General features: G+C 36.6%; 3 protein-coding genes across 4 annotated transcripts in view; 1 reads left to right on the forward strand and 2 right to left on the reverse strand.

The window, feature by feature from the left end:
* The window catches only part of LOC109542612 (neurobeachin), a 183,255-nt gene that overhangs the window by 128,503 nt on the left and 27,135 nt on the right, over positions 1–27,617 (forward strand). The gene's annotated exons all lie outside the window — the stretch shown is intronic.
* LOC109534095 (protein mab-21) lies at positions 16,811–18,314 on the reverse strand. Its single transcript, XM_019899651.2, has one exon. The coding sequence runs from the start codon at positions 18,098–18,100 to the stop codon at positions 17,003–17,005; it is 1,098 nt and encodes a 365-aa protein (XP_019755210.2). The 5' UTR covers positions 18,101–18,314; the 3' UTR covers positions 16,811–17,002.
* On the reverse strand, positions 21,967–23,453 carry LOC109534099 (protein mab-21). Its single transcript, XM_019899654.2, has one exon. The coding sequence runs from the start codon at positions 23,436–23,438 to the stop codon at positions 22,341–22,343; it is 1,098 nt and encodes a 365-aa protein (XP_019755213.1). The 5' UTR covers positions 23,439–23,453; the 3' UTR covers positions 21,967–22,340.

Consider the following 27,617-nt stretch of genomic DNA (forward strand, 5'->3'; position numbering starts at 1 on the left):
ATAGCGTCCTACTTTTGAGTCTCTACTTGGATTTCGTAGGTAATTTAGAAAATTTTCGGTCTCTTGAGGTTTCTTTGTAGCTTCCACGGTTGTTGAGCAATGTAAAAAAGTTTGAAAAACGAAACACTTCATATGATTTTTTAGACTTTTTCATCTTAGTCCACCACGGTTGCAGCTACCAAAAAAAGACACTAATAATTCTAAATTGAACTAGAAATTCAAATGTTTGCACAAAACCGATCAGTGGCACATCACCAAAATTATTAAAAACTATTAAAAAAGCGGGCTTGACTACCTAATAAAAATAGCGATATTTTTACGGAGGTCTTGCCTCATTTTCAGCCAGAAATCTTTATAGCGTCCTACTTTTGCGCATCTATTTGGATTTCGCAGTTAATTTAGAAAATTTTCCGACCCTTGAATTTTCTTTGTAGCTTCAACCGTTGGCGAGCAATGTAAAAAAGTCTGCAAAACGAAACATGCTATATGATTTTGAAGACTTTTCCATCTTAGTCCACCACGGTTGCAGCTACGATAAAAATGCAAAATATGCTAAAATCTCTAATTAATCTGTAAATCCAAATATGTCCACAAAACCGATCAGTGCCCCCCCACAAAATATTTTGAATAAAAAACGCGGGCTTGACCACCCAATTAAAATACCGATATTTTTCCTTAGGTCAGGCTCCATTTTCAATCAGAACTCTTTGCGCCCGTCTTTTAAGTCCCCATTTACATTTCGAAGACAATTTAGAAACTTTTCGGTTTCTTGAGTTTTCTTTGTAGCTTTAACCGGTGTTGCGCGATGTTAAAAAATGCAGCATTTCATAGACTTTTGCAGACTTTGCCATCTTAGTCCACCACGGTTGCAACTAGGATAAAAATGCAAAAGACAGTAAAATTCCCAATTAATCTAGAAATCCAAATATGTCCGCAAAACCGATCAGTGGCGACCCACAAAAATTCTTCAATAAAAAAACCGAACTTGACCACCCAGTAAATATACCGAAATTTTTTCTTAGATCAAGCCCCATTTTCAATCAGAAATCTATATAGCGCCCTGCTTTTGAGTTTCGATTTGTTTTTCGTAGGCAATTTAGACACTTTTCGGTCTCTTAAGTTTTCTTTATAGCTCCAACCGTTGTCGAGCAATGTAAAAAAAATATGAAAAACGAAACATTTCATACGATTTTTCCATATTAGTCTAGCACGGTTGTACCTAATATAGAAATACAAAGGACACTAAAAATTCCAAATTGAACTGGAAATCCAAATGTGTCCGCAAAACCGGTCAGTGGCGCACCATAAAAAATTACGAAGCAATAAAGTGGGGTGTGTGCATTATGCGAAAATTGTACACGTTTAAATGAAAGAAAACTTTGAATGATGTTTGACGAAAAAGCTATAGGAGCAAAAAAGGTGGAAACACTTCGAAAAGACACAATCCAAGGCGAAGCATTTTGCAATGTATGACAAAATTAACTAGAATAAGAGGCTCTATCGAATGCCTGCATAAAAGCCTTGAAGTTCAAATTGTTTGGCGAATTTCCACAGGGAAGCAGATCAAAACTCGACTTTTAATCAACTCAAACCAGTCTAGTTGGCTTCAATTTTTTTTGAAATTGGCATAATTGGGCCAAAATTGTTTAAAATCGTTCTCGAAGGAATTGATTTGTCGTTTTGGCGACGAAGACTTGGAGGCAAAGTTGCGCCGGTGACGGTGCCTTTTGTGCATTCCTGAAGCGCTGAGGCGCATTTTTGCGCCGCATGAATGCTAACCGACCAATTGCATTCGCGATTCATTCAATGGACGCCTATTCTGCTTAATTACCACCGATTTTGCTAGAATAACCAGCACCGATTGACTGCCGTTTACCGTTTTATGGATTGTTATTTTTAACTTCGACCGCGGTTTTTCTCCGCTGGAAAAAAACTGTTTCCCATCTAATTCCACCAAAACATCCGGGCTAGTCGAAATAGACGGCACGTCAAATTTCCCTCGTGAAAATTGATATTTATGGTGGCAGAAGGTCTTAACGGCGCGGCGTCGTTCGAAAACGAGCCCTCTGGCGGGTTGAGGGGCACTTTGATGAACGAGACTTGTCATTCGCGTAGACTCGATCGGTGAATCAAACCTTAAAATAGGCCCCGTGCATCCGACCGTAAAAACGACTAAAATAAAAGCGAACATAAATGTAAAGCAACCGTGCCACAAAAGATAGCGAACAATCCTGACTCGGCGATCTTCTCTAAGCGATATCGAGCCTCAATATCTATCACTGTAAGGTGGAATTATTTTCGATTTAATTGAGACAACGGGGAGAATTACACGTACAAGGGAACACAACAGGGCTCCACTTAACGCTAATGTAATGTTTTGTCTGCCACCCGGTCCCAAGGGATGCGTTCCGATGGCAAAGTTCCGGTCGGTGAGCACTTACAACGACATCCACCATAAATAACACCCCCATTCGATTAACCCTTAAGGAATCCACGAGAGTCTCTATTTGGAGACTTTGAAAGCTACTTCAGTTGCCGATTACGCGTACTCTAGTGCGCAAATCTGAAGCATATTCACTCTAAAAAGGGCTCTAAGTTCAGAACTCGCCGATACAAATTCAACACGCTGAACGCCACCCTTCAATCGAAATCTGCGATTAATGAAATTCTGATTAACCCCCAATGTATACGCGTGTCTCCGGGCGTTACTGAACTTACCCCCTATACTCTGTGGATTGAACATGCAATTTTTTAGTTAACATTCAAATTTCCTGCTTTTGAAATGCTGTTCTTTTAAGAAATCTGGCCCTCCGAGGCTTTTTTCAAAAATTAACTTCCATTTTAATTCATAAGTTTTGGAAGAAAATACACTGAGTTTTAGCAGTCTTCGAGTGTCGCTCCGTCGCGCTGTCGCTTTTAAGAATGAGGTGAAGAAAGCAATCGACAATTTTTTATTTTTTTTTGACTTGAAAATCCAAAAATGCCTCAATTTTCATTAAAATATCATCTTTCAACCTCATCTCTTTTAAAGCTCAATCAACTGATCAGCTAAATCTTGAAAAATCCTGGAACTGAACGTTAAAAGCCAATGCATTCGACTTCGCCAGAAACTGAAAAACTAGCTATACAATCTGCTGAATTCGCCGAAACTCGCAAAAATGACAAACAAACCAACACGAATGTGAAACCGAATATTCGTCCAAAAAATATTACAGGTGTCCTTTAAATTTCCAGGTAGGCCTTTAAGTGGCGAGATTTATACGATATTCATGAGAAATCTTCGTAACCAGACGCTTGTTCTTCGTTCTTTATTTTTCTACTATCTGTAAATTTACTTTTGAAGTACCAGCGGAATGAAAGCGAGTGGACTTCTGCCCCACCTCTTTCACAGTACCGTAGTCAAGCTTTTTCACTAGTTTTCATTTCAACAGAAAATCAAACATCAATTGAAACATGTTTTCTAAATGTGTTGATTTTTTATCCACGAGTTTCCATTTAACTTCTTTACTGTTCGATTTTATTTCAAGTTCGGTTCAGTGCTTTGCACATTTTCAAAAGTACAATTTCTCGACAAATTAACTGAAAAGTAGCAACCTTTTGAAGCCTTATATCTGACCTTAGTTTATCTGCCATTTTAACCGCGCAACTTGTCTTTGTTCTAATGAAATTAATTAAATCAGTGCAAGATTGTTGATTGTTTCTTTAGCCAGGCAATTGATTAACTTGACGGCAAAGTTGCATTTTTCCCTGAAGTTCAATTAATCATACTTGTTTTATAAATTTTGTTCAAACGCTTGAACAATTGCAGCACAATACGCTGTCGTTTAACTAAGTGGAAATGAGAAATGACGTGGGTAATTCAGCTTGATCCATAATAAATGCCTCCTTTCCATATTTGCATAATTGCATTTTTTACACTTTGTCATATTTCTCGCACAGCTACCATATTAACCCATATTCCCGGCCGTAATCAGATAAATGATTGCGTGCTATACCTTATATTGTCGGTTTGGAATTTTATTTCATTTCATAACGTTGTCAGTTGAATATTCCGTTCAGCTTTCAGAATTAATAAATACACGGAAACAGTTTATTTAGCTTTTTATCCGAACAGTGAATCGATCGGCGGAAGCCTTTCAGAAAATGAAAACTGTGCAAATGAACAAAAACTGGATAATTGAAGAATAAGGAACAATTGCAACATATTAGAAGAAAAAACAGTATGGAAATGCAACAAGTGTCAAAATTAGTGCTTCAAGTGTGAAAACTTTCGGTTTTCACTCGTGCTGCTATTTTCAAGAATTTTCAAAAATTACATGTGTGTTTTGCGCATATTTAATCAGGTCGAAGTTTTAGATTTATTTCCCCAGGAACTTGCAAAGTGAGAGTGTTTTTTTTTGTACGGAATTTGTAGAGAAAAGTCTGTTTGATCAGCGAAAATAATTTCGATTTTGAATCATCTTTAGAGAATTTTCTAGAATTTTTTTAAATTTTAATCAAAATATAAATAATCGTTTGCGCTTGTGTATGCATCTCACAGTTTGACAGGAATTCCTTCAGATAATTTTTTAAAATTGCCATATTATGTAGGGCTAAGTTTGGCATTTATTTTCTCAGAGATGAGAGAAGTTAGATATGGATTTTCAGATTCACTTTGTAGGATAAAGTCTGTTCTATGAGCGAAAATAATTTCGATTTTGAATCACCTTCAGGGAATTTTCTAGATTTTGTTCAAATTTCAATTAAAATAGAAATAATCGTTTGCGCTTGTTTATACAGCCCAGACTTTGACAGGAATTTCTTCAGATACCTGTAAAACCAAGGAGTAACTTTTACGTTGATTTTATTGGGCATAGCATGTTTTATAAATGGTAAAAGTTTCGATATTGAGTCATCATTAGTCTATTTTCCACATTTTTTAAAAAATTGCCATATAATTCTGGGTGCCTATGTAGGGCTAAGTTTGGCATTTATTTTCTCAGACATGAGAGAAGGTTGATATCCATTTTCGGATGCACTTTGTAGGATAAAGTCTGTTCTATGAGCGAAAATAATTTCAAATTTGAATGATCTTCAGGGAATTCTCTAGATTTTTTTCAAATTTTAATAAAAATATAAATAATTGTTTTCGCTTATTTATACAGCCCAGACTTTGACAGGTATTTCTTCAGATACTGGTGAAGCTAAAGATTGACTCTTGTGTTGATCGTGTTGGGCCTAGCATGTTTTATAAAAAGTAAAAGTTTCGGTATTGAGTCATCATCAGTCTATTTTCCAGATTTTTTAAAATTTACCATATAATTATGGGTGGCTATGTAGGTCTAAGTTTGGCATTTATTTTCTCAGGGATCAGAGAAGATGGATATCCATTTTCGAATAACTTTTGTGAACAAAGTGCGTTTTATATGCGAAAAAAACTTTCGATTTCGAGTGATGTTATTTTCAAGATTTTTTCAATTTGCTATGGATTGTTGCGGTTGCTTATGCAGGCATGAATTTTCTCAATATCCTAAAAAGTAGGAGATTCGCCTTAATATAAATTTTGTAGAACCAGGTGTGTTCTATAAGCGGAAAACGTTTCGACTTTCAGGCATCCTCAGGGACTCATCCTGAATAGTTATATTTGCAGCAAAGCCCAAATTGCAAAAATCGAAAGAAGTCATATTTAACAAACTTCACATTAATAATTTTTAGTGCACACTTAATAAACAAAATCTTACACCGAAAAATCGCGCATTTACAAAACACCAGGAAAGGAGAAGTGAATGAAAATAATTAGATTGAACTTCTAGACAAGTCCACATAAAACATGACAAAAAGTGCAACTTAAATTAACATAGATGTTTTAACTGTTTTATAATAACAATGAAGCTGGAGAATTTTATTTAGCAAAGACTAAATAAGAAATTGGAAAAATTAAATTGTTGAACATATCAAGAGAACATTGCAAACATTTTACACCAACAATCAACGTATATCAATAGAAACAAAGTGGCTAAATGAACCGACATAGTTTGGGCCGAAGAAAACACAAACAGAAGAGGGAATTTGAGAAACAGATGACAAAATAAAAAACAAACCTAAACTGTATTGTGCAAAAGAGCGACTATAACAGAAACCAGAAAGTCTGAAAATAAAAGCAAAAGCAACAGAAGTATCTTATTACAAATACAGAAATTACCAAGCAACAAAGTGCTAAATAAACTAAGCAAAGTTAACAAATCAGAAAATATTCTCCATTTTTGTATGAGTATTGTCAAAAGGTTTTGCGGCCACCGCTCCAAACTGATGAGTACTGTGAGATTTCGGGTACAAAAACCTGAAAAGTTTCGCAGTTTTTATGAATCTTGTCTCATACGTTTCATGTTGTTTTGCCGTTAAAAAAAACACTTAAGACCTAATCAGAAAAATCGACATTTTGCCAAATTTGGTCAAAACCGTCGATGGTTTATCGCAACCGTAACTCGAACAATGTGCAATTGCCTGTCGGTGGTTTCGGCGCATTTTTCACCGACAATTCACTGTTATTCAATTAATGGATACGGGTCGATTCTGACGCAAAAACGTCCCCAAGCTCAATAAAATTTATACCCGCTTATTTGTCTTCTTGTGCGTCTCAATCCTCCCCGGCAAAAAACGCATTCGCTGGATATGCCGGCAAAATAAATTAATGTTCTACCATTCAAAAACGCTTTATAAATAATTAACGATCTATAGGCGTGTACTTTTCGGACTACATAAAACACAAGGTGAAAGATAAAATGCCCGGATAAATTAATACTCGAGTATCCCAACAAATGTCCACTTTGCAGTCGAATTGGGTGCATTATTTTTATTATTGGAAGCCTTAACTGTTCATTATTTAACGACTGCAAACTGAAGGCTAATTTTTTGCGAATCATCCGTAGAATTCCATAGAAAAATCTGTACCTGCCAATAGTTTGCAAGCAAAAATGTGTCAGAGGAGTGAAAATTGCGAATTAAATTAAGTAAATGAAAACTGTTTAAGTAGTATTAAATTAATTTTAGCTCCTTACGTATTCGCCTGTAAAGTATTTTTACAAACATTTTCCAACTATGTACCACTCGAAAAATAATAACGGAATAATATAGTCAGCAAATATAGGATAAAGGAGAGGAAAGGATTCAACTCAGGAAGAATATGTAAGTGAAAGCAAGAATTTGTTAAAGCTACAGCCTAATGCTTCCATTCCTCTCCATTGCAATTCTGCTCATTTTTGCCCAGAAACCCGGTGAAAATTATACAAAGATTTTTTTAAAGACAAAGGCTCTATTCTTAGTTGCAACCTTCTTGCGAATATGCTGCATGATTAACGACTTTCTTCACAACCTAATCGTCCCCATTAATCTTCCATAAGCAACATCGCCACTTTTCTAAAGTGCTATTAAGTTATGGTTTTCTTCTGCCAACTAGACCGTATTTTCGTGTCATTTTTCACAATTTCCTTGCAGGGATGTGCCAAATTAATTTTCACTCCTGAGTTTTTTTTTTTTGGCCATTTCGATCTGTTAGTTTCGGGAACAATGAAATTGTGAAATTGAGCTGAATGAAAAATTAACACATTACACCCTCAAAAACAGTATCGCTTCGACATAATAACCCACTTAGGAGGCCTTTTAAGTCGAGGAGATCAGGTGGCGGATGCTTAGACGCTCATACTACAGAAGTGCCGCCTTAAGTGCAAGACGCTGTTAAAGAGCTAATTTTGAGAGAAACGGACCTGTAAGTGGAGAGGGCTCAGCTGTCTTGTTTTATATCGAACACTTTCTTTCCACAAGTATCCGGTTTAAAGTGATAAGAGCTTGAAAGTGCTGCCAACATCTGCCCTCTAACTTTACAATAAATCCCAGGCAGTGCGAGTAATTAACTTATGCTGCTGACTCAAAGAGACTTAATAGAAGTACGGCGAGCATTAATTAGGGACAATTAAGCCTTAAACCTGCCTGCTGCCCAAAAGGAAAGCCATCCATTATTTTCCGATCAGCAGATAATACCATTAGTCTTTACTTACGTGCGATTATTCAGCTTGCAGGAAGTAAATCCTGGGGGTCCCGTGGGAAATCAGGTTAAAGCATAGGAGTCGTTGAGTAGGTATTTTTATTGTTTGCTGGAGGCGATAAATTACGGGTTTTTTTGTGGGGTTTGAGTGATGATGAAAATTCATTCTATCGGTTCCTCAATGTTGTCAGCAAATCCTGATGTTAAGAAACTAAAAATGTCGTATCTTCACTTGCTGAATACGGCGCTCTTGCCAAATAAGTCTTGGCCTTGTTCGGGTAATTTCCTCAATCAGCTGTTTTTGAATAAAAACATTGCGATAATCTAGTCTCGATTCCAAGACTGCAAAACGAGCCTTTCGAGTGATCGAAATATCAGCCAGTTCTCACCTGGAATGGCTTCAATCTCAATAGTTGAAAGAAGAACCAATACCGAAAACAGAGAGGTTTTGCATCAGATTCTTTCATAATTGACATTCTGGGCTTTAGAGGGTCCAACTTGTTTATTGTTTATTTTAGCTTTTGAAGTTGGCGACGCAAATTGTGTTCAAATTTCCGTCACTTTTCGTGCGTAAAGGCCACGTGCACTGACTAAATGTGTGCAAAGGGGCGGAGCATTTGTGCCTGCATTTTTTTGTGCACAAATGATTTGTTCCCAGAATGTTTGCCTACAGTTAGAGATGCTTTTTTCGTTAGAACAATTTCCGGTTTCAATGTTCTTTTTTTGCAGTTTTCAGTCCCTAACGCTGAAATGTAAAATATGAAAATAAGTAAAACAATTACCCACACATCTGCGTGTGGAACGGCCATAGCAAAGGCGGAGATCAAGTTATTACTGATTGATTTTCAGAGCCCGTGTTTTACACTGGCGGCTCGTTTGTTCTTATAGCCGCCATTAAATTATTCCCTCCCGCGATCTCTTTGTTGCAACAGTCTTTTATTTATAAGTAAAGCTCGCCGTTCGTACCGAGTGAATTATTGCGATCCGAATGGCATATTCCCCATCAGTTCACTTTGGACTCATACCGCGAGTGGATTTTTAATGATCCCTCCATTGGACCCGATGGGAAACGGAACCGCTAAAGGGCATTCATTTACGAATATTATTAATTGACGCGATTTGCGCATCGCAGCATTAATAGATTCATTCTTGAACTTTGATATTGTCTTTACGGTTTTGCTCTGCAATTTTCCATAACGTGATCGCGTCGGCATCAAGCCGTTTACTATTGATCAGTCCACTCCTATATAAAACCGTATTCAGAAAATTTCCAAGCGAGATTGTTGAGGGAAAACGCATTCAAAAAAGGTTAAGACAATAGCAAGGAAGTAGGACAAAATGTTAAAAATTATGGATACGTTTTTATGTGTTTCGCACAACAGAGGCTAAAAGGAGAAGCGGAGGAATATTTCAAACTAGCTATGAACACGTTCATCGATACGAGGAATTTAGTAATTATAAATGAAAGATCTGAGAATAATTGCAAACGAAGCAATAGCAAGAATGTAGGAACGACGCGTTGAACAGAGCGCAAATTTCGGAAAACTGAAAACAGCAAAGGCGAAAGCGAGAGCCAAAATTCATAATGGACCACTGCATTCAGTGGCAGAATTGGAAATATAAAATTGTTTAGAACGAAAGAACGGTAGTCTGAATGTCCGATTGATGAGCGGAAACAAGAGTTAAAACAGTTAATATTGACTGTGAGTAGTAACAACAATATTTCCATAAAGAAGATAGAAACAGAAACGACGAAATCGTACAAAGTGAGAATTAAGTAACCTGGAAGCAGAAATGATATTGGGGAAAATGTATAGACAAAAATGCAATCGAAATATACATCAGGTATGGTGGTCATAAGACGAATAATAAAACAATCGGAGAAACACGTTAAAACATTTGTAGCAAACTCTAGAAAATATAGTTGAATAAAACTTCAAAAGAAAAGTGGCAGAGACAACCAGAAGCTGCCATACAACACACTTTCAACATGTAGGAAACAATTTGCAAAATATATTATGTATTAACGGCAAAAGACAATGTGTAACAGGAGAAGAAGAAAAAGTAACAAACCGTTAGAAAGAACAAAGCCACATCAAGAGGAACCTGGAGATGACTGAACACAGCAAACACGAAATAACATTGGAAGATAATACCGAACCCAGACAACCGGACAAATTAGATGAAGCAATTGAGGCACTGAAGAAATAAAGCATTAAGATAAATTAACACAGGAAGTGGTAAAGAATCAAGGATGAAATGAACAGGAATTGAAAGAACACATGGAAACTAATAAATATCTGTTTCGCGAGGAAAATCAGTATGGAGAGGAAGAAGACTATATGAGGAACAAATGCGGCTATGAAAAATGTACAAAGGAAACTAGAGAAGCCACTATTTAGACGCAAAATTTGTATTGATTAGCACATATTTTCACTACAACAATTCAAGGGAATGCCGAACCGGAATATTTTTAGCATTTTTGCGATGCTTTCCAAGTGAATATTTTTTATCCACCCCGCTGTTGAAAACTGTTTCCATTTGCAATGCAATCAATTTCGTGTACTTATTACCGATAAACGTGAGAATTGGTCGACAACATCTGCCTAATGCCCGGCGGAACGGTTCCGAAGATTAATGTTTATGCATCCTCATTAAAACGACTTAACGCTTAATTATTTGTTTTAGATGTAGGCTCATTTAAATATAATTTACGTGCATGCTCGACCTGTCTTCGAGTGAATATGCTTTGGCGAATAATCGGAACATATTTACGCGAGGAAATGGTTTAGGACAATTTTTCTCTGTTAAGAAGAATTCTTCCTTAAAGCCAGTGTACTGTTGCTTAGAATATTCGGTTTTTGCTCTGTGGAGAAAGTTTCCTTGTTGCAAAACGAAACTATTTTTAGAAGGTTATTCAACACATCTTCGGGAATTGTTGCATTTTCTGCTTCTTTCGTCTTCATGCTCTTCACTCGTTATACATTTGCTGCTGCATCAACGTGAAATCTGTTTGGAAAATGTTATCTTCATATTAGCAATGTGATGTGTGAACACTCGATGTGTGAAGTTTGTTGTTCTTAGTATCATTCTTATCATTGCCGGTTTTTCTTCAAAGCTTTGTGTGTCCGACGCTCTAACTTTGCGTTATCCAATCACTTTCATAAACATTTTCTCCGTTTAGGCGTTTAAGCTTCAAATCCTTTGATCTGCTCTCTGAATCGCGACACAAACTCAGTTGCCTGGTTTAATGGCTTTAGAGCAACAGTCTGAACAGGCAAAACATCAAATTAAGCAGTCGAGCAATAAAAAAATTTTGGATACCTAATTAAACGAATGCTCGAAATTCTTCAACCCCCACGAATTATTGTCGTAATTTTCGATTTTCCTAACAAATCCATTACCGCACGTCGGCGGTGTCCCCACATGGGGGTCGTTGTTTTACCGGACCCCCCCGTGCTCTCTGTTTCTTTCAAGGGCAGGTCTGACTCCATGGGGGTCGGGCGCCACTCTGTACACGCCACTGCACAGAAGCCCGGCCGAGACAGATAGAAACCATAGATAGTAGGCCCAATTTCTTGGAACCGTTTTGGTTTATTGCCATTAGATGTTATTAATGACAAAGCGATGGGTGGATCGATTTAATTTTTTTTCAATTTGATACTCGCCCGAGTGTGGGTTTCAAGAGATCTTCGAACAGAAATAAGCTTTTTCAGTAACCAAGTTGAGTAATTGAGGGAAAAATTAGATAAAAAACTACCTCCATATGGTTTCAACAGGGTTCAGATCTGAAGATGATGTCGTTACGAGCGGTTATGACGACTGTATGGGCATGGGATCGTTATCGTGGAAAAGAAAATCCACTGGCTTATAGTCTTTGCAAATCTGTTGTAATCTTTTTGTAAGATCTTAGAAGAAAGAAAGAAGAAAAGCTTCTTTCCAGCACAAGATTGGTAGTTCTTTAATCCAATTATTTAGCAAAACCTCAAAAAGTCAGTAAAAACACACGAGAAAGAGAAAACTGAAATCAAAAATTTAAATTAACGAAATGAAAAATCAAATCTAATAATGCTTTGATTCAATGCAAATATCAAAAGGATCTCAGAAGAGTTTAAAATGAAGACACTAAAGAGCATCTTGAAGAAACACAAATAAAACTGGAAAGATGGACGAGAAAGCAGACACTGTACCTACAAATAATATCACAGCAGATTAATAATGGAGAATCTGAGAGTTCCATAGAATCTGAATTTCTGAGACTGAATTTAACTGCAAAAGTAGAGAAAAGTTTAAAGCAGTGGGCTTAAATTGATTAAAGAAGCAGGCAAAAATGTAACGAGCAGTGCTAACTTTGCAAGAAAATAGACAATTACTAGATGATTTCAAGAAAATGGAGCCCAATTTTCTGTTATTAATTATTGTATTGCAACACGGTCATAACAAATTGCATCGCATGCATGAATACGGCAAAAACATGCAAAAACCATCCAAAAAAACGTTAATTTGTTTAAATGGTTAAAAGCGTTGAAGGGGCATCGATGCGGGAATGTTTTTTCTTTCATTTACTGAAATTGATTGAGTTTGCAATGTTTGCAAACAAGCGATTACCCACATTGCGGCAAATGGCACAAAATGTAATTGATGCCATAAATGTACACGTTTTACAGCCCATATCGTTCACAATGGTAGAAAACACCTGGGTCATGCGATGGTAATAAGTATTTCTACATTTGTACTTTTCTTTGTCGATTTTTGCAGTTTCAATTATTTTTAATTAGCACAATTTTCTTTCAAAGTGCCCGGCATTTGCCTTCACAAAATTTGCATATGTACCAAGTACACGTACGGCATATGCCGTTATCTCTTTGCATATTGCAACAGAAACCTTGATTTTCATTGCCTGATTACATGTGGTAGTTATAAACTTGAATTCGCCAATATGTGAATGTTAGGCATTTGGAACTGAAAACAGCAACGAAAGTTGCGAAACCGCAATCAAATAAATGGACTTTTAATTAAATGCGGTGACATGGAAACATGCGTTAAAAAATGTTTTTGTTCAACGAAGATTAAGTTATCTGAATGCCGGAAAAAATGCAACACTTGCAGTGGAATGCACATCAGAATTTAGCACCATGTGGAGTAGCAATCGCATGAAAATTCTGGCCGCATAGTATGAAGTCCTTCACTGTATTAATATATACCATTGAAGCCATGTAGTGCTTTATCATATATTTTCATAACACTTTGTGGTTAATTTGTAAAAGTCATATATTTCATTTAAAATCGGGTTTAAAACTTGTCAGTTTTTTCTGGCAGATGTTTTTTTTTCGACATTTTGCAAGCACGAGTAACGCGCATCTTCAGAGGTGGTCTGCATACAATAATTTCGTCGACTCACACTCTACTTTCGATTTTGGGTCATAGTTTTATTGAGTGAAGAATAGTGAGGCTTGTGTTGAAAAGGCCGCCAAAAACTGACTAAAATTTTCAAAAATATGCCAATTCCCTGACTTACAGGTGAAAAAATTCTCTATTAAACGGTGAGTCTTTAGATATTTCCAGTTTTAGCTGGAAATTCAATTCAGAGTCGAATTCAAAAATTCAATAAAAAGATTTAACTGTTGCAAATTACCACACTAATAGAGCAAAKGATTCRCTTTCTAGGAAGGCAAATTGCAATTGGGGCCTATTTCCTCTTTTGGTTATTTTTTTTTCGACCTAGTAAACATTCGACTCGAAATTGAAGACATCACACAACTGCGTTCTCGATGTCAAAAATTCACAGTTCAAGTAGCACTTCAAATTTTGGCCGTAAATTTTGCAACACTTCACAATGGAGATGAAATGCTTTGTGCGGCTTGCATTGAAAAGGCCACCAAARATTGATAAAAARTGTGAAAAATATGCCAATTTTCACATTTGCAGAGCAACACTTTCTCTATTTAACGGCATTAATASTGAGTGTCTATCTATTTCTTCSTTAAACTCATTAATWTTCCAGGAAATCCTGTCGGTTAATTCAGGGTCGCGCATTAGAAAAAATGTYTAAAGTTCATTAAAAAAATGAAACTGATGCAAATTACCACACACTAATASAGCAAAATTTTAGCTTATATTTTCTAGTAAGTCGAAGAGCAATTTCGGTSTACTTCCTATTTTGATTTTTTTSAAGATATCGCAACACGTCCCAATTGAAAAAAAACGTGTGATGCGGCCGGTTTTAAAACGGCCCCCAAAAATTTGGAAAAAATGTGAAAAATATGTTAATTTCCACATTTGCAGACCAATAGTTTCTCGATYTAACGGCTTTAATATTGCGTGCCTATCTATTTCTTCCTGAAGCCCGTGAATTTTCGAGAAAATMCTRACRGTTAATWYAGWGTMGSGCATTAGAAAAAMTRCCAAAAATGTTATAAAAAATTCAACTGTTACAAATTATCACACTAATAGAGCAGAGGATTCTCTTTCTGGGAAGGTGAATTGCAATTTCGGCCTATTTCTTATTTTGATTWTTTTTTTTGGTRAATTTTGCAACACGTCAMAATGAAGATGAAATGCTTTGTGCGGCTTGTATTGAAAAGGCCGCCAAAAATTGAGAAAAAATGTGAAAAATATGGCACTTTCCAAATTTGCCGGGCAAAAATGTTCCTATTTAGCGGCGTTAATACTGAGTGTCATTCTATTTCTTTTTTAAGCTCATGAATTTTGAAAAAAATCCTGAGGGTTAATTTAAAGTCGCTCATTAGAAAAACTGCCAAAAATTCACTAAAAAAATTGAATCAATGCAAATTACCACACTAATAGAGCAACAATTTATCTTTCTAGTAAGGCGAATTGCAATTTTGGTCTATTTCCTATTTTGATTATTTTTTTTGGAAAGTTTTACAACACGTCACAATGGAAGAGAAACACGTGGCGCGGCTTGCATTAAAACGGGCCCCAAAAGTTGGGAAAAAATGTGAAAATAATGCCAATTTCCACATTTATAGGGCAACAATGTTCCTATTTAGCGAAGTTAATACTGAGTGTATAGCTATTTCTTCTTTAAGCTCATGAATTTTCTAAAAAATACTGACGGTTAATTTAGAGTAGGGCATTAGAAAACTGCCAAAAATTCGCTAAAAAAATTGAACCAATGGGGGACTTTCTAATAAGGGGGAATTGCAATTTTGGTCTATTTCCTATTTTGATTATTTTTTTTTGTAAAGTATCGCAACACGTCACAATGGAAAAGCAACGCGTGGTGCGGCGAAAAATGTGAGAAATACGCCAATTTACACAATTGCAGAGGAACAATCTTCCTATTTAACGGTAATCTGGTTTCGGTTCAACCACACGAATTATTCTTAAAATTCAAACTAATTGTCAGTTCGTGTTTAAAAAAATGCAAAAAATCTATTAAAACCTCAAGTTGCAGGACTAATAAAATTAAGCATTCTCTATCTATTCAGGTTAATTTTAGTTTCCTGGCTGTTTCCCATTTTGAATAATAAATCTTTGATATCATCGTGATTAATCATCATAATAATAGTTGAAAAGTGGTGCGACTTCTATTGAAAATTCCGCCGAACAATGATAAAAACTAACAAAAATATGCCAGTTTCCACAAGTGCAGCTGAATAAAATTGCTGTTATACGGCGTAAGTACTGAGTGTCTAAGTGTTTCCAGCATATTTTTTTGTAATCCTGAACCAAAATTACTGCCAAAAGGTCAAGAAAAAAGCATAATCGTTACAAATTTTCGCACCTATAGATGAAAGTTTTCTCTAATTAGAGGTGTGCCCGCTTCGACCGCAAAAGACATCTCTGAAGGTAGTAGTCATCTGTGCTAGAAAAACGTCTACAGCAAATTTATATTAACGACCATTTAAAAATTGGGGCAAAACTTTTCGCTAGTTCTTTCGGCGGATTCGAACTTAAATATTTTTTGAGGCATTTTGCATTTGAAAAGTTTTGGCATCATCTTTTTTTAAAATATGGCCTTTAGTTCGAAAACAGGTAATTTTAAGGCACCAAATTACAGTTCTAAGAATTTTTTGAAGAAAGCATTTGGGTGATAGGAAAGAGGGCAATCTTCAATCAGTTAAATCCTTTATGCCTGCCTGCGACTGAAAATAGGCAACTTTAGAGGCTCTTTAAGGCACAACTCGTCAAATTTGTTCACACCAACATTTTTAACACCAAAGCAGCGCTCTTGAGACGCTCATTTTGAGCAACAAAATCTAGCTAATCTTCTGTAGTTTTTTTCGAAACTTTACATCCTAATTTTTCAAAAAAACGGTCAATTTTCCAACGTTCAAAACCTCGTGATTGAAATGGGTTTAATGCCTAGTGGCAGATTTAAAACAGAATATTCTAGAGGACTTTTAAGACAGAAAGTGGCAAATTTTTTATTCCAAAATCGAGTTGTTCAAACGCTCAATTTTAGCAACAAAATGTAATTAATGTTACGTATGCTGTTTTCGAAATTTCACATCCGAATTTTTCGGAAAAAACAATTTTCAAACGCTCAAAGGCTGTGCTCAGAGCCTTGCAATTTTACACAGTTTTGAAAATTTAGGTAATAAGAAAATCCCGCCTTTATTTCGAGCTGTTTTTCTTTTAGTTGCAGGGCAAGTTTCAAGCGGCTCTATTTAAAAAGTAGAACTTGACAGTAAAAGAACTCGAAAGTTGCAGTTTCTTGAGCAATTAAATGAAAAACTTTCGAACCGTGAACTGCGGTTTTAAAAGAGAGACTGCTGACTTCAAGCGAATAATTTGAAGTTTCAAACAGAATAAAAAATGAAATTCAAATAAGTATATTAGATTTTATTAACATAAATATACAAAAATACGATACATAATAATAGAAAAGCCGGCATTGCCGCAGCCTATACTAAAAAAAATCACAGTCAAGTTGATACAATTTCCTAAATTTAGACGTGGATCCGACGGCAAACAACAAACGACTTAAGGCAACATACTTACAAAGTAGATTTGCTACAATTTTTCGAAACACCGTGAGTTTGTCAGCATTTCCCGCGTCAGTCTCCAGACCTGTTTGGCCGCGTTCTCTAAAGCGCTGGGCGATTTGCCTTTGAACAGATCCAAGTTCGGGAGAAAGTAGTGAGGACAGCGTCTACATTGCAAACAAGATATTAATTGCAGGAATATTCCGTTGATTCTATCCGCTATGCAGGCTTCGTCCCATTCGCTTTCGCGAGGATGTTTTTCGCACTCATACAGCAGCAGCGTCTTCATGTGGTAGCTGGTGACTGGATTCCCTGGTAGGTCCAAGTGTCGGTCCCTGATGGTTTTCAAGATGCTCAAGCATCTGCGCCTGCAGCCGCCTTGTAACAGTCGATTTTCCGCCTCCAAGAAGGAGAGAACCCAAGCGTCGCCTTCCATGGCAGATTGTTTCCCTTGCAGGGCCACGCACTCCTTGGACAGAAGATCGAAACCCTCAGTCTTGACTTCGACTACGAGGTTGGGGTGTGGCCAGGGAATCTGAGGTAGTGGCCAATGGGCAGCCGATCTGGGCCATAATCCTGTGCACTTGAAAGCCGGCGTGATTTGCACTATAAACCGTTCGCGAATCCGCAGCTTCACCTCAGTGGTATCAGCGATCATTTTCACCGAGTCTCTATAAGAGCACTTGTCACAAGCCTGCGCCACTAGAGTTTGGAATCGGGATCGCATCTTGCGCGCTGAAAGATAGCCGGAAGCAGTGATAAACTCCACCCATAGAGACATTGACCGTTTCCGGCCGTCGCTTAGCTTGAGGACGGCACAGCCAGGCAAAGTGCCATCGTCCACAAAGTTCAACACCCCCATCTGATTCAGGTAGATCACCACTTCGAATTCCGTAGGCGAAATCACTTCCAGGCCATCAAACCGGCCGTTGTAATCGGTGAGGGATGATATGAATCGCGGTTCTTGCACTTCCACCTCTTTGAGCACATCCTGCACCACTCGACACACTTCCTGAATGGTTTTGGCCGTTGTCAGTTTCCTGGCCTGCACTTTTTCCGTGTAGTATTTGTTCATCTGATAGACCATCTTCGACTGGGCTGCTAGCATATCGGGGGGAACCAGCATATTAGCAGTTGGGGGGCTACTGGAGCCGCGTCTTTCAGCAGGAGCCACGGTGGCGATGGATATATTAAAACCCTTTTAAATCAACCGTGTTCTGGTGGTGGGGGTTAGATGCTAATTTTCCCCCGATCAACTCAAATTGAAAAGTGTTCAGTTTGTTTGCACTTATTATTCACGCACTAACCGTGTGCCGAACAAAGCGCTCAAAATAAGGACGAATACTGCGGAACGTCAGCAGGCGCCAGCGCCAGGTGAAAGCGCCCCACTTTTGTGGGAGGAGGTGCCAGTTGCTCGGTCGGACCGCCCCTAACAACCAATGGAGGCTCATTTTCTCCATCGGTCATTATTCTAGTTGGTGTGTCCGTTTCGATAAACCATGGGATTTTTCGAGTCGCGGGCAGTTTTTGGAGTTAGAATGACAAATGAGGGGTTTCCATCCCTGGGCCCTGAGGAAGAAATTTTTGGACCAATTAGTGATTAGAGTTAAATTGAGGTAAACCTTATTCGGAAGTGAAGAGTTTTTGGCATATTAACAAAGTCATGATCCAAAGAAAATTGAACAAAATTCGTCTTTAGCAGTTCAACTGCAACGAACTTTTCATTAACAAAGGGAGGAAACTAGGCTGTTTAAAATTACAGCTTATCTTATCAGATACCTACAGAAAACTACTACCACACTAGTAGGTTTGTGGTATTTTGCAAGGTTTTCTTTTTTATTGCTTTTTTGGCAATTTTTCTAATATTTCACTCTAAATTTACAGTCACGACTTTCTAGATAGATGGAAAGCAAGATAGGCACTCACTATCAGCACCGTTTAATAGAGCAATTTTTCCTCTGTAGCTGCAGAAATTGGCACATTTTTCACCCTGTTTAGATCGCTTTTTCAATACGAACCGCACTATTGTTTAGTTTTTTTCCTGTTGGCGATTAAATTAAAATGTTTGACTGTATAATTTTTGCATTTTTCGTCAGTCTCATTTGATTTTATTTGTCGTAATAGTAGGACAGGCAAAAGTCAGTTAATCGATCAGTTGCTTTTTTGGTATTTCCTTTAGCAATTAAGGCTTTGCGCCAAAAAATTATTGAAGTTTCACACTTTATTAGTTTTGTTAGTTTACTAGTTTTAATTTATTGAGAAATACTACATTTAAATTGAAGTGAAACTTGTTTGAGAGAGCAAATTTTTTGTTGGAGTGTGGAATTTTAATGCGAATTTACAAGAAACTTATGACGCCTTAAGCGCTTATGAAGAGCGAACCAAAGAAAACTGAGTAAAATCCATCGTTTTATTGAGATTGCTATTTTATTGAAAATTGCGAATTGACTTTTTACAAATTTTTAGAATGCTGTTTGGCAATTATATTAGGAAACATTGAGAGAGGCACATATTTTACGTCGTTTTTAGCGATAAACCGCTAAATTTAGTAGCATTTTAACGACTAGGGAATTTCACGTAAAACATTCATCATGTCGAAAAAAATATTCATAATTGGACCTGGATATAAAATTGAAGTTAACGTGATAAAATAGAGAAAATTGTGTTTTATTGGTGGTGTGAGTTGCAACGTTTGCACTTTTTTCCGGAGTTTTTGACAAATTTTTACAAATCCGACATTGAATTTGTGGTGAGGATTTTCACGAAAATTCGTTGGAAACCGATTTAATATTCACAATTATTCAAAATTGGATAAAGCCAGGGAATTCAAATTAGTCTGCCTAGGTAGAAAAGACGTTAGTATTTTTCTCCTTTTCTGCGGCGATTTGCGTCGTTTCAACAGGTTTTTTGAATTTTTGGTAATCTTTATAAAACGCGACTCAGAATTAGCACTCTGGATTTTCACGTAAAATTTGCGAGTTAAAATTGGAAATATGTAGGCATTCGAATCTAAACCCATTAAATTAAAAATATAGTCGGCTGTAAGTGAGCAAAACTGGGATATTTTTTTACAGTTTTTGCCAATTTTAGGCGAGTTTTTCGAGTCGCACGACTTTTCACCCACGATTAATCATGTTCAAAAACATATCTACCCATTACCTATTTAAAATTGGAATTAGTGAGAATATTTAGCTTAATCTTACTAGATAAAGAAAGCGTTGCTCTATTTCTGCGGCGATTAACCCCGATTCTGTTTGTTTTTTCAATTTTTGGAAATATTTCGAAAGTCAGGATTTTAACGAAAATGGCTGAACTAAAATTGAAAGCAAGCAGACGCTGATTGTTAACTATTTAAAAGAGATTTTTTTCCGCTGTAATTGGGAAAATTGGCAAATTGTTTTAATTTTTCTTCAATTTTTTTGCAGCGTTTCCGGTACAACTGTTTATTTTCCACTGTGACGTTGTCGCGATATTTGCACAAAATAGTTAAGTAGATATTCAAAATCGGAATTAGACCAAAATGCAATTCGCTTTAATAGATGAAGATATCCTTGCTCAGTTAGTGTAGTAATTTTCAAGGATTGTATTTTTTTTCGAATTTTTGGCAATATTTTTAATACGCGCCTAGTGTTAAGCGCAAATTTTTTCGAGAATTGGTGAGCTGGAAACACATAGACATCCAGTATTAACAGCGTTTAATAACAACATTATTTCTCTACAACTGCAGCAATTTGGGTATGAGTTTTTGGCAATTTTTCTAAAACTCGATTGACGACTAACATCACGATTTGTTCACATAATTCATCAGCTTAAACTGAAAATAGATAGGCACTCATTATTAATACCGTTTAATAGAGAATATTTCCATCTACAAATGTGAAAATTTGCAGATGCTCCACATTTTTGGTCACTTATTGGCGGTTTTTCCAATGCAAGACTCAATCCTGCTTATTTTCTATTATCACGTGTCGCAATATTTTCAAAAAATTGTATTTCAAAATTTGAATTAGGCAGAAAACTAAAAGGCTATTAGTAAATTTGTTTGAAATTTTTTAAATGTGCGAGTAAAAATTAAGTTAGGCTTTTTTCAATTTTTTTTTGGCTGGAACTGGAAGAAGACATGCAATAGACAAACTATGCCTCTATATCTAAGTAAAAAATTTCTCTTTTTTTTTCAATTTTTAGTAGTTTTTTTAATACCTTAATGCAACTTGCACCACTGCTTACTTACCAATTTAATTCGTAAGGATACTTTCAAAAGTGGAAACAGGAAAAAATGCAATTATTCTTATTAAATGGAGAAAATTTGACTATAGTAGTGTAGAAATTTGCACAGCTTCCATTTGTTTCTTGACTCTTCGGAATTTTTTTTCAACACGCGGGCGTTGAATTACTCGTGAGATTTATGTGCTTCTTAAGACAAAGCCCGCAAAATTTCTGCGGTTTTTTTCAACCAAAAGTTCACTGTGAAAGCTCTGCTGTTGATCAGCAATTTTCATTTGTTGCTTGCATGTTTTGGGGATTTTGGAGAAGACAGAGCCGCAGATGTCGATTTTCTTAAACCGCGTGACTTTTTCCACTGTGATTGATCAGAAAAGCTAAAGAAATTGTAGCTATTTTAACCGTTTCTGAGAAAGATTCAGAAGCCTCTCAGGCCAAAATTTAGTCAAGTTTAAAACGGAGTTTTTAGTGCTAAAATGATTACTATAATCGCTCAGGTTAGAAAAGAATAAACTAGCGTGTGTTGTGGAACTGCTTTATATTTTGCACCTAAAACCCGAAAATGGGTTCGATAACGGCAGAAGATTTAGTTCAGAGCCAAATTTCAAGGCAACAATCTCCGAATTGCACACAAGCAAATTTGCTGCTTTTATAACGGATCAATGATAAGTTGATTATAATAATAAGAGAATAATTTAAAATTTTCATTTGAAATATTTCGCCCTTTTGCAATTGGAACAAATTTCAGAGGAAAACCAAACAAAACCAGCGAATAGAAGAAACATTTTGTTTATTTTCTCTAAACAATCATTGACAACACAAATTTTAAACAAAACACGTAGTCTAGTAGCAATAAAACCAATAAATATAGTATAAAACAACAAACAGTTTAGAAGCTTAAGTTCAGGCTTAAAGTTAATCTAGTGAAGATTCTAAGGGTAGATTAAAGCTTTCAGTCAAATTGCAACAATATAAAAAATCACATTTAATACTAGTTTAAGTTACGAATAATTTACTTAACGAAAATAAATGCACAGTATCTTTATACACTAACAGGGTACTTGAAAATATGGCACAAAATGTTCACTGATTTGTTCGAAAATATCCCAAAGGATTTTATGGTAAATCGCCAGCAAAAAGAGAGTTTAAAGCTTTTCCAAGCATCGGCTATTGGTAAGCAGTTCGCGTGTAAGTCTCCACACTTGTTTGGCCGCATTTTCCAGCGCACTAGGCGATTTTCCTTTGAACAAGTCCAAATTGGGAATGAAATAATGCGGGCATCTTCGGCACTGCAGGCAGGAAATGAGTTGGAGGTAAATGCCGTTGATTCGGTCGCCTATACACGCCTCGTCCCACTCGCACTCCCTCGGATGCTTTTCGCATTCATACAAAAGAAGCGTCTTTAAATGGTAGCTCGACACCGGGTTGCCAGGAAGGTCCAGGTGACGATCCCTTAGGGTTTTGAGGATACTCAAACAGCGCCGCCTGCAGCCCCCTTGGAGGAGCCGATTTTCCGCCTCCAGAAAGGACAAAACCCATGCATCGCCTTCCATCGAGGACTGTTTGCCTTGCGCTGCAATACTCTCTTTGCTCAGCAGATCGAAACCTTCGGTTTTCACTTCGGCTACCAAAGTGGGATGAGGCCAGGGAATGTGAGGCAGAGGCCAATGAGCAGCCGATCGGGGCCACACTCCTGAGCACTTGAAAGCTGGTGTAATTTGCACAATATATCGTTCTCTGATCCGCAGCTTCACTTCGGTTGTATCCGCGATCATTTTCACTGAGTCTCTGTAGGAACATTTATCACAAGCTTGAGCAACGAGCGTTTGGAACCGGGACCGTATTTTCCTAGCTGATAAGTAGCCAGAGGCGGTAATGAACTCGACCCAAAGCGACATTGAGCGCTTCCTGCCATCGCTCAGCTTCAGAACCGCACAACCGGGCAACGTTCCATCGTCCACAAAATTGAACACTCCCATTTGATTGAGGTACAAAACAACCTCGAATTCCACGGGAGAAACGACTTCCAGGCCTTCGTAGCGTCCGTTGCATTCGGTCAGCGACGATATAAACCTGGGTTCTTGCACCTCGACCTCTTTGAGCACATCCTGCACCACTTTGCACACTTCCCGTATCGTTTTCGCAATTGTTCCCATCCTGGTTTGCACTCGTTCGCCGTAATATTTGTTGATTTGATAGAGCATTTTCGATTGAGCGGCCAGCATGTCAGCTGGGACCAACATGGTTGAGTTTACGCCGTTGTTCGGCTGCCAACTAGAGTCGTCAAACAGGTACAGAGGGCTCTGGGCGTGTTGCAGGCGGAGCTTTGGGGCTCCGCCTGCTGCAATTATTCCCCTCGAGTTGCGTAGTATTCGTCTGATGTTATCGACTATGTGAGAATCGGTTTCAGGTCCGCCTTGTTTCCTTTCTGTTGGCGAGTTAATTCAGCTTTAGATGGAAAAACTTCCATGTTTTCCATACTTCTTACTTAAAATCGAAAATAGTCGAGAAACTCAGATCGATTTTATTAGTTAGAGAAAGTTTTGCTCTACTCGTGCGGCGATTCGCCACGTTTCCAATTGAAATTTGAATTTTTGCAAATATTTCAAAATTGGATGGTTGGTTAATGGACTCTTGAATTAACAGTCACGATTGTTTTGAAAATTCATAAGTTGAAACTGGAAAAAGATAAACACTCACTCTTAACACAGTTTAATAGAGATTACTATTGTTCTTCTGTCAATGTGGAACTTTGCATATTTTTCTAATTATTAGGTATTTAAATTTGGAAACAGGCGAAAATATTCGATTTTTTGAGAAGAGATTTCTTGAGAAATTGTTCCCCTATCAATGTGGAAATTTGCATGTTTTTGAAATATTTCGTTAAAGTTTTGGCCACCTTTTAAAAACAAGCCTAACTACCGTTTATTCTCTACTATGACGTGCCGCAATATTTACAAAAAAATATTATTTAAATTTGGAAATAGACAAAAAATTCCAATTTACTTTGTCAGATAGAGAAAACATGGCTCTATTCGTGTGGTAAATTACAGCGTTCTCATTTATTAAATAAGTTTTTGGCAATTTTTCTAATACTGGACTCTGAATCAACCGTGATGGTTTTTTAGAAAATTCATGACCTAAAACTAAAAATATATAGACACCCAGTATTGATACTGTTTAATAGAGAATTACTTGTTCTACACATGTAAAAATTGCATACCTATACTTTACATTTCCGTTCAATTTTTGACGCCCTTTCCAGTAGATACGAGCCTCACTTTTGCTTATTTTTCACTGTCAAATATCATCCGATTTAAAAAAAAAATGTATTTCAAAATAAGCATATCAAGAATAAGAATCTTTGTCCCACTTTTCTCTGTGTATTCTTTTTAAATTTTTTGTCGCGTTTTGTTTTATCTGTCTTAATAGTAGCAGTGCATTTGCCTGAACAATCAAAGAATTTGTTGAAATCTCATAATTTATTAGTTTGGCAACATTGAGAAACTTAGATAGATGCGATTTGAGGACTTTTTTAGGGGCTTTTTTGTACCTTACTTGATCTTTTTCAAGCCATGGGAAATTTTTGCAGTTTAAATAACAGCTGAAGGGATTATAGACCCTAAAGAGAAAATTTGAATTTATTGAAGCGACTGGGCGTCGCCAAATTTTTTTACGCATCAACAATTAATCTTTAATTAAGGTAAAGCTTCTTCGACTCAGTTTTTTTGGAATGTTGAATTTGAAAGCTATGAAATGACGCACTTAATTTACTGAAATTGTTATCACTTTACATCATTTCAAAAAATGTTTACTCTTAATTGTAAATATTCTGGAAATTTAAATCAGTTTTATTTAATAGAGAAAGGTTTGCTCTATTCATGCGGACATTTTCAATCACGTCAAGATGATCACGTTCAATCATGTCAGGATTTCGACAAAAATTTGTTAGCTGAAAATTCGAAAGGATAATCGCTCGATCTTAACCCCGTTTATTAGAGAAGTTATTGGGCTGTAAGTGTCTATATTGGCATATTTTTTAGAGGTTCCCAAAAATTTTGGCGGTTTTTTCAATACAAATCTCATCGATATTTGACTATTATTGATTTCAAAAATTTGTTATTCGAAACTGAAAATAGCAAGGAAATTAAAACCAGGCGTATTTGATACAGAAAACGTTGCCCTAATCGTGCTCCGAATTGCGACATTTTCGTTAGTTTCTAGCAATTTTGTAAAACGCCACTAAAATCAAGAGAAGAGACAGAAGTTAAGATTTTAACAAAAAATCGCGAGCTGACATTTTCTCAGTATTCACGCCTTTTAATAGAGAATTAATTCCGTTTTAAGTTTAAAAATTTGCATATTTCTCACCGTTTATCTCAATTTTTGGCGGAATTTTCAATAGAAGCCGCAGTACTGTTTATTTTGGGCTATAACCTACCGCGATTTTTAAAAAAATTATTCAAAATTGGAAATAGGCAGAAAATTTCTGCGCCAAACAAACCGCCCCGAAAGATTTAGATCAGTCGTGCTTGCAAAACGTCTTGAAAAGGCATTTTTCACGACGACCTAAAAGCCAGGAAAACCAGGAACCAGTTTCAACTTCATAAATAATTTCAATGATTGTTAATCGTGTATTTTAGTCTTAATTAATCTTAATAGTTAAAATTACATAATTAATAGAAAATACAGCCTTAAGTACATACATTTTACTAAGTTGCTCTCTAAACAGAGTACATTTTCAAAACAACAAAATACTTAACATAAATAAAAAGTGAATATATTGAGTAGAGGAGACTCGAAACCTATTATAGTTTGTTGGTTGATTAAGATTTATTATCAGGAAATATATGAGCAGGTCAAGAAAAGCTCGAATTAAAAAGAGAGAAAAACTTTCAAAACAATGAATAATTAAACCACGCCTCCCGCAGTGCCTTTTGGTCTCTTTCTGTTGCACTCGTTTCTCTGCCTCATTCCACTCATTATTTCTTCAACAGCTGGAATTCGCTTGCTAGACTTCAACGCCCGATTCGGCCAGAAGAACATCTACCCTAATGGGAAGCAGCAAAGAACGCAAATAGTTTCTGTATCTCCGCATTTCCTGAAAGAACCGTTTAAAGGTTTTGCTGATTAAAGAAACTTACACGTGCGGGATTACCTTATATGAAGTGAGCGCAAAAAAATCAAAAATATTCTGAAGGATTCAGGATTGCACATTTGGGCCGGACGATTAAAACATTCTGAAACTTAAGTTGTGTTTTACGTAAAATACGAATAATATGAAGAGTGCATTGGTGCAATTTGTCTAGGCGTTGCGAGCAAACAAGAGCTGAAAAGAAGAAAGTCTGATCTATGACCGGCTCATGGTGAAAAAAGGTCTTGAAAAGCGCCAAAGGAGACATTGTCACGTTGTTTGGCTACAGAGAGTCGGATGTATTGACGGATTATTCCATTGAAACGTCTTTATTTCTTTTGAGTGCTCTGAAGCGGCCTTTCTTTGCCGCAAGACACGCTGCTCATTTTTTTACTTTGGAAATAAACGCTTACCTAGATGGCACATTTCAAGCCATTCCTCGAGCAATTGTCGTTTAGGTTTAGAGTTAAAACTGCCATTATTTGGATGGAAATGAGACAGGCCAGTAGGCCGAGAGTAGCTGCAGACATGCAAAGAAGTAATCAGTACTGGGAGTAAACTCTTATATGGTTTTGATAAATAATATTTCCAGCAAACATGCTGCGTTTCCAAGCTTAAAAAGCCTTGCAAAAATATGGAAACACTCGAGCTTAATCAGTTTTATTTTAAAGTGTTTTTATAGGCAATTATGAGACAAAGTGACTAACTTGTTTTGGAAAGGGAACGGGATTTAATGCACTACAATAAAGCGAATTTTATTCCATCGAAGATTCTATAAAAGTCGCATGGGGCATCCGAATGTATTCTGGTATCAAGGCATCCAACCATTAAACTGCCAATTAGCATTTCGCCTTCGAATCGACCAATTAAATTTAATTTCATTAAAAAGTTTTTTTTTCTGATTGTACAACTTTTTTTTGTTAGTGATCATAAGTGGGTTGTAAAAATAGTTTTCACATATGTGCGACTTCAACCGCAAGCCGTCTTGAAATGTTAATCCCGAGCAAAGCTCGTATTAAATTTATGGCCCATTTTACGCTACATGCCCTGTAAATTATCGATGAATTATCGTGTGCTTCACCACCTGGTTGTACCTTTTATGATTTTCTGCAGCCCTCGCTTATATCGGGCATATGACGATTCCCATTGAATTAGGTAACATTAGAGAAAAATTACGCTCTTAAGTATTTATATCGATATCAGTCGGTTTTCCTCTAATAGTATATCCAGACAACTTTTATAAACTGATAAAAGTGGCTTTTATTCAATAATTAAGGGTGTTTTAGCA

Source organism: Dendroctonus ponderosae, unplaced genomic scaffold (genome assembly GCF_020466585.1).
Source record: "Dendroctonus ponderosae isolate FM_Combo_2020 unplaced genomic scaffold, Dpon_F_20191213v2 Dpon_F_20191213_1, whole genome shotgun sequence".
Lineage (NCBI taxonomy): Eukaryota > Metazoa > Arthropoda > Insecta > Coleoptera > Curculionidae > Dendroctonus > Dendroctonus ponderosae.

Coding starts and splice junctions, on each gene's coding strand:
- LOC109534099 (XM_019899654.2), bottom strand. CDS start 23,438: ATGTTGGTCCCAGCTGACATGCTGGCCGCTCAATCGAAAATGCTCTAT.
- LOC109534095 (XM_019899651.2), bottom strand. CDS start 18,100: ATGCTGGTTCCCCCCGATATGCTAGCAGCCCAGTCGAAGATGGTCTAT.